Source organism: Onychostruthus taczanowskii, unplaced genomic scaffold (assembly GCF_017590055.1).
Source record: "Onychostruthus taczanowskii isolate IOZ18803 unplaced genomic scaffold, ASM1759005v1 scaffold180, whole genome shotgun sequence".
NCBI classification, from domain to species: domain Eukaryota; kingdom Metazoa; phylum Chordata; class Aves; order Passeriformes; family Passeridae; genus Onychostruthus; species Onychostruthus taczanowskii.
In genome coordinates, this window is record NW_024499018.1 from 406,480 (window position 1) to 419,732 (window position 13,253).

The following is a 13,253-nucleotide window of genomic DNA, read 5'->3' on the forward strand; positions in this document are numbered from 1 at the left end:
AGGTTCAGATATAGGAACAGTTTAAATCCTGGCCAGCTGCCTGCAGCTCAGAAATTCACATGCACAGACTCTGAAAAAACATAAGGCTGTTTTGGAGCCCCTGAACTGCTGTAACTGTTTTGAACTGCGTGATTGTGAGGTCTGTCTCATAGGTGGGTGCAAGTTTACAACTTCATTTTTTTATCCTCATATGTCACAGATGGTCCCTGTAGTGACGTTAGCTGTACCTTAAAGTGGAAGATTTTCCAAAGTGGAAGTTAGTATCAAAAGTTGAAACCCAAAACCTTAAGATGCCAATGTGAGGGACCAATTGCAAATCCTACAAAGAAGTCCTGTCTTTATTTTTGTACGAATTGGTACTGATGTACTGAATAAATCAGTGTGTTCATTTTTGTTACCCTTTATTTTGGAATTAAGTATTGCACTTGTATAAATACTACAAACGCACAGGTTTTTAAATTGTAGCAATTCCTCATCTGGAATTGGTTTGGGATCACTTGCATATATTGAACTATTTATAAATGCTGTCTGCTCCTTGTAATGTTGACAACACATGCAAGGTGTAAAGATGCAAAATAGTTCTTAATTTTATATACATTTCAACCCTCTTGTACTTTAAGACAACCCTGCTTTGTCCTTAGTTTTGGTATCAGGAGGTTAAAGCAAGTTTCTGAAAGAAGTGTACAATATATGTCATTGTAAATAAAAGTGCATTTTTATGGTAGATCAATTTTGATGGCCCAAGGTTTTCTGATTGAACTGAGATTTTTATAGGGAGGGGGAGGGGTAGAAAGGGGCACTAACAACCAAGTTGAACCCAGTTGCCTGTTGTGTGACTTTCCTATGCTTTGTAGATCTTGCTATTGAAATTGCTTTCTTCACATGTTCCTACTGATCTTGCAGACCTTTTGGATTGCACTAAAAGCTGCCAATAGGCTGTGAAATGAAACTTCATAGAGAGCTGCCAGAGTTTTAAGGCAGATACACTAACTGGTAAACCGTGTTACTCTGTATTCCCCAGCTTATTCCTGTTGGAGTACAATGAGTTACCTTGTCTTTGTATTGTAATTTTTTCAGTAACATGGATGAACCTGGGCTGTCCATGTGCAATATAAATCACTAGGTAATGGATAAAAATTCATCTTGGTGGTGCAATATGAAGAAAAAAATTCTTTCATGTTTGTCTTGATATGAATGTTTAATACAAACTTAGAGCTAAATTTAATTTTACCAGTTGATTACCAGTGTAAGATACAAAGTCCTGTTCTTTAACAAAGATGTGCCTACTTCCTGTTAATTTCTTTTGACAAAGCTGAATGGCAAAAATGCTTGTTTCTAACTGTATAACTTTTTAAACTTTCGAAACTAAAAACTAAGTAAACATGAAATACTGAACCATCTTGTTTGAAACTGTGTGCTTGCTGTTTTCTAGTGCTATATGTAAGTGGACAAGAACTGTTACACTCATTTGAAAAACAACAGCTATTAGAATTACAGAAAAAGCAGCAACATGACAAAAATGACAGATTTCCCAGCTGTACAAGCTGGTGCACCAGCTGTGCTCGCCTGATCTGACTAACCCTTTCCCTCTTGATCTTGTAAACTCTTGCTGCAGAAAAGGAATTTGAAACGGAACAACCCCTGACCACGTATCTTTAGCCCCTGTGGTGATGCGCCTCCTCTCGCATCTTCACTCAGCCTTTCCCTCGCACCACGGATGGGCTTTGCAGGGACCAGTTTTAAACACTGCCTCCCTGCAATTTTGAACCCTGTCTTCTCTTTTTGTTGAGTTTTTTTTGTTTGGTTTGTGTGTTTGTTTGGTTTTTTTTGTTTTTTTTGGGGGGGGGAGGGGTTGAGGTTTTTTTGTTTGGTTTGAGTTTTTGTTGTTGTTTTGTGTTGGCCTTTTTAAATGCTTTTGGGGTTTCTTGGGGGGTAGTGGTGGTGTTGTTTTTTGTATGTTTGTTTTGTTTTGTTTTAGTTGTGGTGGTGGTTTTTTTCCGTACAGAAGAAAAAGCCGTGCTTGTGAGCCTGGGTCACTTCTCCTTACGGGATTTCCCGGCCGGAGCCGCCTCTCCGTGGCGGGTGCCGCTGTCCCAGGGCGCAGTCGGCACACGGTGGGGACATTCCGCCGTCCCGTACCTGTCCCCGTGTGACACTCGAGCACCACGGGCGGTGGCACTCCCAGGCCCGGCTGTTTTGTCCCCTCCGCCGCCGCCTCATACGAACAGGGCCGGGCGCCTCACGGCTTCCACGCGGCCCTGCCGCCCCGCGCCTGGGCGAACTACGGCTCCCGGCTGCCCCTGCCGCCGCCGGGGCCACGGGCACTGCCGCTGCTCTTGCTCCTTCCTGCTCCTGCCCGGTTCCTGCCGTGCCGCCCCGCCTTTCCGCTTCCTGCCGCGGCGCTTCCAGCCGGGAGAGGCGGCCGGCGGCAGCGCCAGGTACCGCCGCGGGCGTCAGGGCTGGCGTGCCTGAGGGACAGCTCCGGTGCAGCCGATCGCATAAATTCCTGTGGGGGAGTGCTGCTCTGTATTACCGCTTTAGCTTCGAGATGAGCGAGGGGTGATTTTCCTGCTGTGTACTCAAAAGCAAAATTACCTAACTATTTAAAATGCATTCTTCCTAGTTCTCCTGATGGCTTCTTTTGGGTGGAAGAGGAAGATTGGTGAGAAAGTCTCAAAAGCTACTTCTCAGCAGTTTGAAGCAGAAGCTGCGGATGACGAGGATCTGGGTGACGATGATGATGCTAACTGGGTGCTCGCAGCTAAGAGAAGAAAGGAAGTTCTCTTAGAAGATTGTGTAAGGAAAAGTAAGGAGCTCAAGGATGAAGGTGCAAATTTGGCTGAAAATAGGAGGTACTAATGTTGTCTTACTCTTTTTTCATTGACTAAAAGCTGCTGCATGGTATTTTAATCTCTTCTCTAAACACTAGTAATTTGCTAGTATCTGCATTGATAGTTTCCATAATTTGAAGAGTAATAATTTCTTTCGTTATGCCTTTACTGTCGGGTACTAAATAAGTTTTCATCTTTGGTGGTGGTGTCAGGGAAACAAAGTATATATTCCACCTTATTTTTGCATGTTCTCACTACAACAAAGGTTACCACTTGGGGTGTAGTGATCATGAGATTAGAATTCTCAATATTTGGTGAAATCAGGAGGAACATCAATAAGACTATTACACTGGACTTCTGGAGGGCAGACTTTGTCCTGTTTAGGAGACTTATTCAGAGAGTTCCTTAGGAAAAGCAGCCCTTAAAAACAAAGGGAGTCCACAAAGGGAAACAAAGGAGAGGTGGGCGTGCTTCAAAACAAAGATCTTGTGGGCTCAGGAAAAGACTGTCCGTGTGTGCTCAAAGATGAGTCGACGAGGCAAATGTCCAGACTGGATGGGAGCTTAGGAATAAAAAGACTATCTATCATCTTTGGAAGGAGGGTCAGGTCTCTCTCAGGAAGTATTTAGGGGGGTTACTAGGGCATGTAGGAAAAAAACCAAGAAGGCCAAAGCTCAGCTTGAACTTAATTTGGCAACTTTTGTGAAGGATAATAAAAAAAAAGTTTTTACAAATATATTAATTACAAAAAGGAAGGGTAATACGATCCTTTGTTCTCTACTGGATGTGGAGGGAACTTTGTAACTGCAGGTGAGGAGAAGGCAGAGGTGCTTAACACATTCTTTGCCTCAGCCTTTAGTGGGAAACAGCTTGTCTTCAGCACAGCTGTCCTACTGGGTTGGTGTATGGTGTCAGGGAGCAGGGTGGTTATGCAGGAGGAGGCAGTCATAGAACTGCTGAGCTGCTTGGATGTTCATAAATCCATGGGCCCAGATGGGATCCATCCCAGGGTGATGAGGGAGCTGGCAGATGAGCTTGCGAAGCCGCTTTCCATCATTTACAAGCAGTCCTAGCTCGCTGGTGAGGTTCCAAAGGACTGGAAGCTGCCCAATGTGCCAGTGCCCATTCACAAATTGGAAGGCAGATCCTGGTAAATATAGACCAGCCTGACCTCAGTACCTGGTAAGGTAATAGAGCAGTTTATATTGAGTGTCATCATGCAGCACCTACAGGATGGCCAGGGTATCAGACCCAGCCAGCATGGTTTAGGAGGGGTAGGTTGTGTTTGACCAACCTGACCAGGTGATGACCTGCCTGGTGGATGCAGGAAAGGCTGTGGATGTTGTGTACATGGACTTCAGCAAGGCCTTTGGCACTGTCTCCCCCAGCACACTCCTGGAAAAGCTGGCAGCCCATGGCTTGGACAGGAGCACTCTTTGCTAGGTTCAGAGCTAGCTGGATGGCCAGGCCCAGAGAGTGCTGGTGAATGGAGCTGCATCCAGCTGGCCTGGAGAAATTAGACTCAGAGGTGACCTGATCACCCTCTACAACTTCTGAAAGGTGGCTGTAGTCAGGTGTGGCTTGGTCTCTTTCTCCAGGCAGCAGCTGACAGAACCACAGGACAGAGTCTTAAGCTGTGCCAAGGGAAATGTAGGTTGGATATTAGGAAAAAGTTTTTTTATGGAAAGAGTGATAAAGTACTGGAATGGTCTGTCTGGGGCAGTGGTGGAGACACCACCTCTGGATGTGTTTAAAAAAAAGACTGGATGTGGCACTGGGTGCCATGGGGTTGGACTCGATCTTGAAGGTCTCTTCTGTGATTATAGAAGTTGAGAGATGAAAAACTCACTGCATATGAAAGCTGAAAGGGTAAATAGGATGCAGGGTGTTAATCCATACCATAAGTAACACTTCAGCCACTCTTGAAAATGTGTGTTTTTCCCCTTACTGAGAGTGAGCCTGTTTGCCTGTGCTCAGGCAAATACTGCCAAGCAGCTAATGCGCTGTTTATCTCCCTAGTGCTTTGTTAAGTCAGGTACAGGGAGCTGCTGTGAGTGCCTTCTGAGTACTGGGAGTTTGCCAGTTCTGGAAGGATATTGCAGGAGTGCTTCTATTGTCTTGTTGTGCTTCCAACAGGAAGTCAAGGTGTATTAGAAGAGGGAGAGGTGGACTATAAGTTGTATATTAACTACATAATTTGGCCAGATCTTCACTGGAGGGGGAAGAAACAGTTTAGAAGGACAGAGTAGTCCCTTTAAAATCTTCAGAATTCTTTGACATAACAATTTTTTATATTTTCTTTACTTTTAAGAGCATCTTTATTGTCCCAGATCAGAGATATTATTTTCCTGGTAGACATATTACCAAGATGTCAGTAGGTGCTCCTGTGCTGTTAAGCTTTTTGTCTTAAGAAATATCATACTAAAAAAGGGTTCCCTGGGCAACATGGAGGAGAGAATAACTTGGAAGTTTAATGCAGGCAAGTTTATATATCATAAGAAACATACTGTGAGTATGGTTGTTTCTGATTTAAAAAAAAAAAGTAATCAATAAATACAAAATCTCTTGGAGAAAAGGCTTATTTTCAAATATTTAAATACAGTTTCCTCTTTGAACTGGTCACTCAAATAGTGACACTGTTCAGTGAGTGACTTCAGTTGATTCTTTTGTGTTTCTGAGGCCTGTAATTACTAAATAAAATTTTGAAGCCTTTTAAAGATGAGTTTAAACTAAAACCAAGTTCAACTTAATAAGTTTTAAGCATCCTGCCATTGTATTAATCAATAGATTTAATGCAGTAGTTGCATAAATGAGTTACAGTAATATTAATAATTGAAAACACAGAATGTACAAATTAGTCAATTAACATCTCTGTTTTTAACACCAGAAATAAATCATAGATTGGTCTACAGAAAGGTAAATCCATTCTGTCCTTTTAGGAATACAGAGATTGCTGAATATTTTTACCTAATCTTGTATCCTTAATACATCCTGTACTATAATAAACAGATTGATATCTTTTTTTGTGTCTGTCTTCAGTTGTACATATGCCTTCCTTGTATTTTGCTTTGGGTGTTGTATATCTTTTCTCTATGTTCTGTTTTGATTTTTTGGTGTATTTTTTAAAGTGTGGAAAGTCTCTTGACAGAGAGAGTGGCAGATATTCTGTTGTAGTTGTGGTTTAGGGCAGGGATATAATGAACAGCAAGTAATTTTTGTTGCTTTTAATATCTTCACTTGGTCTTAGAAGCTGAGTTCTCCATTGCCTGTCAGTTAGAAAACAATGCAAAAGCTTCACCCATCCATAAGTAGCAAGGTAAGCATTTTTTGTGAATTTAGGGAGAACTATCTCTCATTGGAAGTGCTTATGAGAACCACTGAGAAGGTCTGAGTGGCTTACAACAGGTGTGCTGAACAAGGCTCAACAGAAGTTCCCACTTGAACTTACAGTTTCTATCAGTTACTCCAGCACACTCTACAGTTCTGGCAGTGATGGTGACATGGTGCTGTTGGGGTACAGAACTTTCAGACAGATTTTCCCTTTAAAAAAATATATTCACATAGGTTTTACTCTTTCTGATAGAAAGTGGTTGCTGTTCAGGCCCAGACCACATAGGTCTATTTCTTGAAATAAGCAAACTCATGTAAATAATTATATACTTAAGGCAGATTGTGTCCTGGAATATCTAAGTGTGGTAACAGTTTGTCTGAGTTGGATTGTGTAGCATTCTAGAAGAAAAGCAAAGACCTAGCGCTAGCAAGTAACAAAGGTTGGTTCTTGGTTGGTGTTACTTGTGGAGTGAAGGGGATCCTAAAATAAAAACTTGTAAAGAAGCAGGGGGCAAATTAATTTCTTACAGTAGAGAGACTCTGAGGTAATGTGCATGGCAGAAATTAGTATGATGAATTTTATAAGCAGGCCCACTATTACTTAGCTAAAATAGTCATTACCACATTTATGCTTTATTAGTCTGCTCAGCTTACTTTTTGGGTAAGGGAAGGGGATGATGGTGTTACAGGCCCCACATGGTTTTGTTAGACTCCTGTGTACACTGTAAGCCTGTCTGTGTGGGAAAGTGAGATCTCACTGTTTGGTGTTTGTAAGCTGGGGTCTCAGTGCTTCTCTGGGGGAGGGAATAATGAATGAGTTTCTCAGGCACCAGAATTTATGCAGCATGTGTTATTTGTTTGCTGTCACAGATGGGAGTGGCAGCGGGGGAATGTTTGGGAGGTGGTGAAAACCCTCTGTGGGTTTTCAGCTTTTGTGGAATTGTTTGAGGAATATTTATACCTTCTGTAATGTGTGTGTGCATGAACCTGATAAGCTGAGACAGACAAACAGAAGAAAAACAGTGATGAAGATGGCAGTTTCTGACCCATATTTTGCATTTTTTTTGTGGGATGGGAAGAAAGATTAGGAGTCTACCAGAAAAATGTGTTAAAGTAAGTTGATTGTCACAGTGGGGGTGTTACTGTGAAAACACTGTTAAAGAGACTCTGGTCTAGAAATTTGATAAGTAGGCAGTGTTGAAGATGGCTTGTAAATTGGTGATCTTGTTGGAACAACAAGAAGAGGCAGATGTGTGGAAGAAGTATCACATTTGTATGCTCTTTTGATCTGTGAGAAGGAGCAGGGGAACAAATATATACAAACATACACACAGTCTTTTGGGAACAGGCACATGGTGCTAATTCTTTAGGCTGTCATGTGCAGGGCAAGGAGGTGGCCTTTGATGGTCCCTGTGGATCCCTTCCAGCTCAGGGTATTCTGTGATTTCAATGAACAGAATATTGTCTGTTGGTGGAAAAGTATGGAGAATATTCTAGAGGACAATTTTTTTGCTTATACGAAACTTGAAATACTGGTGAATTACCCATCTTCAGACACCAAGTATGGGTGTGCCCACATACACTGGAGTTAAAAAAAAGGACAACTGAAAACAATACCAAAACCCAGCAACCCCAGCCCAGTTGTTTTTTTTTTTTTTTTTTTTTGTGTTGATAGTCCTACACTGTTTCAAATCCAGTGTAAGTTCACATGTTCTGCCTTAGTATTTTGAACACAGCAATTTCCAATTGCAATATTATTTGACTGGGAGGGAGGAGAGCCTTTGGCTCTGGCCACAGGGTTAAGAAATGGTTGAGGTGCAGATAAACAGTGAAGTATGATGTCCTTAAATACACGGCATGTGAGAGCTAACAGCAGGAAAAAAAATCTGACTTGTGTCCTCAGTGTAGCTGAGTTGCCTGTCCGTGCAGTAGCTCTGCAACCATCCCTGTGCTGTTTTCAAACCTCAAACTTCCCTAGCTGCCCAGTAAGTGGCGATAGAGCTCTTCTCGACGTGCCCTGAAGTGGTGAAGGATTTCTCTTGGATATAGATGAAGGATTTCTCTTGGATATAGACACTGTCGGGTTTAAATTATCAGTGGTTTGTGGGTTTGGTTTTTTTCAGTTTTGCCAAATACAAGTTAATACTGCTTTCGCTTCTGATGATGTTTATTGTGCTAAAAAAGAGTAAAAATTTCCATCTTGGTTGGGAAGGTCATGTTTTCAGCTGGAACACTCCTACATTAGAGGTTCCTCTATGTTAAAAAAAAAATCTTTGTCTCTTGGTGTCTGGATTAGACTGATTAATAATATTTTACTTTTTATTTCTCTTAGTTTTTGCAATAGGAAGTTAAACAACGGCATGTCAAAGTGCAGTGACTAGACCAGGTAGCAGGCCAATTTTCATGAAACTGTTTACTTTTCTAGAGGGATTAATTTTTTAGAATTGCTTAATTTTCTAATCTATTGAAAATAGCTGAACTTTTCTGAAGGGTCATTTTTTCCACATTTCAGCAGCTGAGACTTTTTTTCTCTGATGTGAATGCCAGCATAACTCCCAGATGTGTAGTTTGTGATTCTTTAGCTATATGCAGTGTAATTGAGTTTGTTTTTCTCACTAGACATTATAGGTTGTCAGACCATGAGGCACACACCTTTAGAAAGTATGCTTAGTGTAGTGGTAAGTCAATTGTTTACTGAAAAAATATGTCTATCAGGTGGAGCAGATTTTAACAGTTGGATTTATTCCATTTACCAATGTGTTTTAGATTTAGATTATGGTAAGTACTTGATTAAAAATTAGTTATGAAAGTAATAAAATTGTTTTTAGATTATATTACTAATCCATTTTGATGCAACTAAGATGGCAAAGGAGAGACCTCGTGTTGAAATTGCTTTTGAAGTTTCAGTCAATAAAACTTATGTTACTTACATAATATTGTGTTAATAAAGAGGTTTCCCAGAAGATCTCAGCAGCTGTCTTTGGCAAAAACCTTTCATCAGTTTAATCAGCTGAGTTACATTGTAAAGTAGCCTAGAAAAAATAGGTTGTGTTAGAGAGAAGAGGGATGCAGGAAGAGCAGGTAGCATTTGTTTCAAGTTTTCTGCCCTAAACTCAATAGCAGTTTTTCCTGATGAAATCATGAAAAGGTGAATAAGAGTCCTATGTGGATAAGCAGGGAAGCTCCTGACAAAATCCAGACCTAAAATGGAAATTTACAAGAGGTGAAGGCAGAGTTGTTTGACGCAGTCAGACTGCAGAGACTCTGTCTGAGTATGCAGGGGCAGGGATGAAGTTAGCAAAGCCAAAGCCTATGTGGGGTGAAATCTGGGGAGGGATGTGAAGGGCAGCAAGAAGAAAGGCTTGTACAGGTGTATCAGCAACATAAGGATTGAAAATAAGGAAAAATAAGGAAAAATCTGGGTCTTCTGCTGAACGGGGTGGAGAATCTAGTGACAAAGGATGCAGTGAACAAGCTCTTGCTGTCTGCTTTACCTTGGTCCTTACTTTAAGTGTTGCCTTCAGGAACCCCAGGTCCAACTGACCACAGGGAAAGTCTGGCTCAAGGAAGACTTACCCTTTGTGAGTCAGACTAAAATGTTTAGATAAACCCGATGTATAGAAGTTCATGGTACCTGATGGGATCTGTCTCAGAGTTCTGCAGGAGCTGGTTGATGTCATCACAAAGAATCTGCAACTGCACTTGAGAGGTTTTGACAACAGGGCGTAGTTCCTGGGAGCTGACAGACTGATGGGGAATGGTGTGGTTTGTCCATCCCTGCTGATACTGTGGACAGGAGTCTGAGCAACCTCCTTTAGCTGACCCTGTGTTGAGCAGCTCACTGGACTAGATGATCTCTGAGTTTCATTCCAGTCTTGGCCTTTTTGTAAGTCTATCCCATTAAAACTTCAGGCACATTTAGAATACAGAAGGTAGCTCTTGTTCCTTTTTAGATTTTGATTCACTAGTACAGGTGAATTCCCTGTCTTTGGTGGAACATTTCAGGTGAGGAAACAAATTAGAAAAACTGCACTGCCTTCTTAGGATCTCTGCTAACTGATCTCATTTAAAGCAAACATATGTTTTCAATTAAAAAAATTAAAAGGATTGATTCAGTAGATAATCTAAGAGTCTATGAACTTTAGTGTCTGGCTTCAAGAATAAAGTCTAAATTTCTGTTAGGCTGCTGTATATTGGCAGTGTTGACTCTTTCCATAAGAGTAATCTAAAAGCCCTATAGAGTTTGGATTTTTATGATTAAGTGTAGGAGAAATTGCTGGAAAATGCTTATAATGAAACCTGAAGTATGTAATAAGTACTCATGCCTACTGTTCCTTGTAGGCTGAAAATAACTGTTTAGTATGAGTTTGGATGTAATTTGCATACCACTTATAATTAGCTATTATATATAATGCTTACGTCCTTCAGAGTGAATTACCAATACCAGCGTTCTGCAGACAAAATAAAAGTTTTAGCATCAATAATTATTTGATCGAGAGTTTTCTTGGGTCAGTCATGCAAAAATGCAGAGAACATAAGTAGATTTTTTTCACACTGTAAGTAAAATTATACACTACAAATAGGGACTTGATTAAAACCTCTTGTGAGTTCTAGTCAAAGTACCTGATCACTTTTTAAAGTTTTTCAGTGTTTAGCATTACTGTCTATACTGTGCCTATGTAAACCTTCCTAACTGTTACCCTTCCTTGGGAGTGCTGTACACATCATCCGCTCACTAAAGAGACAAAGGGTGTGTAAGCTGGAAGTCCTGGGTGCAGAACACATGAGCTGAAACAGAAAAGACTGAGCAAGTATGGACTTTGTCCCTTTGTTTTCTGGAAAAAGCATGTTACAGCTTCTTTCTTATTAGTCAGAATGTATGGATTTTTTTTCAGGCCTCATAACCTTTCTACAGAATTAAAAAAGTGCAGAGAGTTTTTTGCAGTGTTTAAAACCCTCCTGTAAGCTATTGTGTAAAGTAAAACATTCATTATTTTGTCCAAGTTAATTTTTATTGCTAGCTTTATTTTGTTTATCACTTACTGATAGAGTTGCTGCTTCCTGGTGATGCATCTAGCTCGCTCCTTGCATTGAGAAGTAAGTTCTTTGCAGACTGCTTAAGTAGTTATTCTCGTTTAAGTTGTAATTTATCTTTAAATTAGCTATTTTCTTTTCGTTCTGGGAAATGTTATTTTCCAACAGCTGGTTATTATTTGTCAAAGCAGGAGTTCAGTTATGAAATTGTTACTAATTTAGTGCAGATTTTTCTGAGACTGAGTGCAAGAATTGTAGATTATTTAAGCTGTACCCAGAGTTTGAATAGTTTTGAGAGAATTTTTTGGTTAGAATTGTTGTTCCTTGAGGGTATTGAAATGTGACACCATATGAGCCATCTGCATTTGAATGTGTGCATATTTCTGTATGTATGTATTTGTAAACAGAAGCAGAAGGAATATTCATATGCTAGCTGTAGACTGTGGAATTATTTATATATGTCTTTTATAGATATATTTATATTCTTCTTCAGAGAAAGCATAATTTAATTGGTGCCTGTGTATCATCCTGTATAATTTAGTTGTTGTCAGCCAAGACTAGAATCAGTATTCATTCAAGGTCTCTTGACAGTGTGAGGAGAAAGGTACATCCTGTGAGGTGACTGCAGGGTGGCTGCAGCCCTCCTGTAAACACCTCAGGTGAGATATCTGAACACAAGTGAGGGCGTGAGAGGAATTGGGCCTATCAGTGCTTTTTTGGAGGTGGAGGAAGGGTAATTCGTGTCACCTGCCCTTGTATTTATGTCTAGAGGGTTTCTTCCTTCTGTGCATGAAATATAATTTACAGAATTTTATGGATGAAGAGCTGTGTTTTTCACTGGCTATGTCCTATGCAGTGTTTTTTAAGTAAATTCTTCAAAAATATGTCTGTTTACTTAACATTTCCCTTAATATTTAAATATGTAGAGAATGTTACTGGAACTGAAGAAGCGTAAAAGAAAGGTTCTTAAGTGTCTCATCAGTATGTATTAATTTTTAATGTATATGTTAATGTCTCTGTGTAGAGTATTCATGCCTTACAGTTCCTGTTTTCTATTCTGTCTCTACATATGAATGGCTACTTGTCTCAGATTTTTATATGCAGTAATCAATAGTTTCTAGAATTTAACATTACTTGCTGGTGCTCTTGTTTTGTCCTGCTCCTGTCATGCTTTCCAGACAACTTTTGTTTATAACCCAGCAGGACAGTTTCATCTAATCCCAGAATACCTCTGTGGTACTTCTTAATTACATAATATACTAGACTGTAAATAAATAACATAAAAATATAAATATTGATATCACATTATTTATATTTTTGTTACATTATAATATTTTGCATTTAATTTTTATCACTCACTATCATAGCTATGCTTGAAAAATTAAAATATGTGAAAGTACGTGGGCTGGCATATTTCTAGCCTTGTAAAGCATACAAAGGTGGTGTAATTGAATCTGCCATTTTTTACTTAATTTTTCTGGCAGTCTGATTTTCCTTGAATCTGATGCTTATGTGCCACCTGCCAGTCTTTGGGATATTTTGCCACATGAATATGTACAGCATTCTGCTGCATAGGAGGCACAGTGAGTGCACCTAGCAGAGTGCTACTGGTGTGGTTTTTTTTCTCCTCCCGAGTGCTGTGTTGAGGTGAAGTGCTTCAGTGTGAGTTTCTCTCACAGTTGGCTTGATTTCTGAAACTGTCTTAATTCCTTTTCTCTTTCTGCATGTTACTGTGATAAACTGCCTGAGACAGGGATTGTCTTTTAAAATAGGTGACATGGTGGCAGTATAGCTAGCCAGCACTACTGCCAGCCTACAAAAATCAATTTCTGCTAGCAGGTCTGTATTGGTAGATGGCAACTAGAGATTCATGTGAATTCTTGGATGCAAAAGTCTACCTATCAGGTTAAAGAACATGCTTGACCTTAGTGATTTTGCCAATAACTTCAGTTAGGAATTCTAATGGTGCAAGCTTTTAAATGTAGGCAGTTCTATTATTTATATGCCTAGCATAATGCAATTTAGCAAAACCTAGTACTTTGCATTAATAATCTCAGT

The 13,253-nt window shown here is 40.1% G+C and overlaps 1 protein-coding gene across 2 annotated transcripts in view; it reads left to right on the plus strand.

Moving 5' to 3' along the window:
• Nucleotides 1-791: 791 nt before the first annotated feature.
• TTC33 (tetratricopeptide repeat domain 33) overlaps nt 792-13,253 on the plus strand; it is a 43,718-nt gene continuing 31,256 nt past the window's right edge. Inside the window, exons 1-2 of one of the 2 annotated variants that reach the window (XM_041400999.1) lie at nt 792-1,123; nt 2,624-2,852. In XM_041400999.1, the coding sequence (XP_041256933.1) occupies nt 2,632-2,852 (221 nt within the window). In that variant the 5' untranslated portion in view covers nt 792-1,123; nt 2,624-2,631. Of the gene's footprint in view, nt 1,124-2,403; nt 2,439-2,623; nt 2,853-13,253 lie in introns of those variants that run through there. The other variant, XM_041401000.1, reaches the window with a different exon arrangement.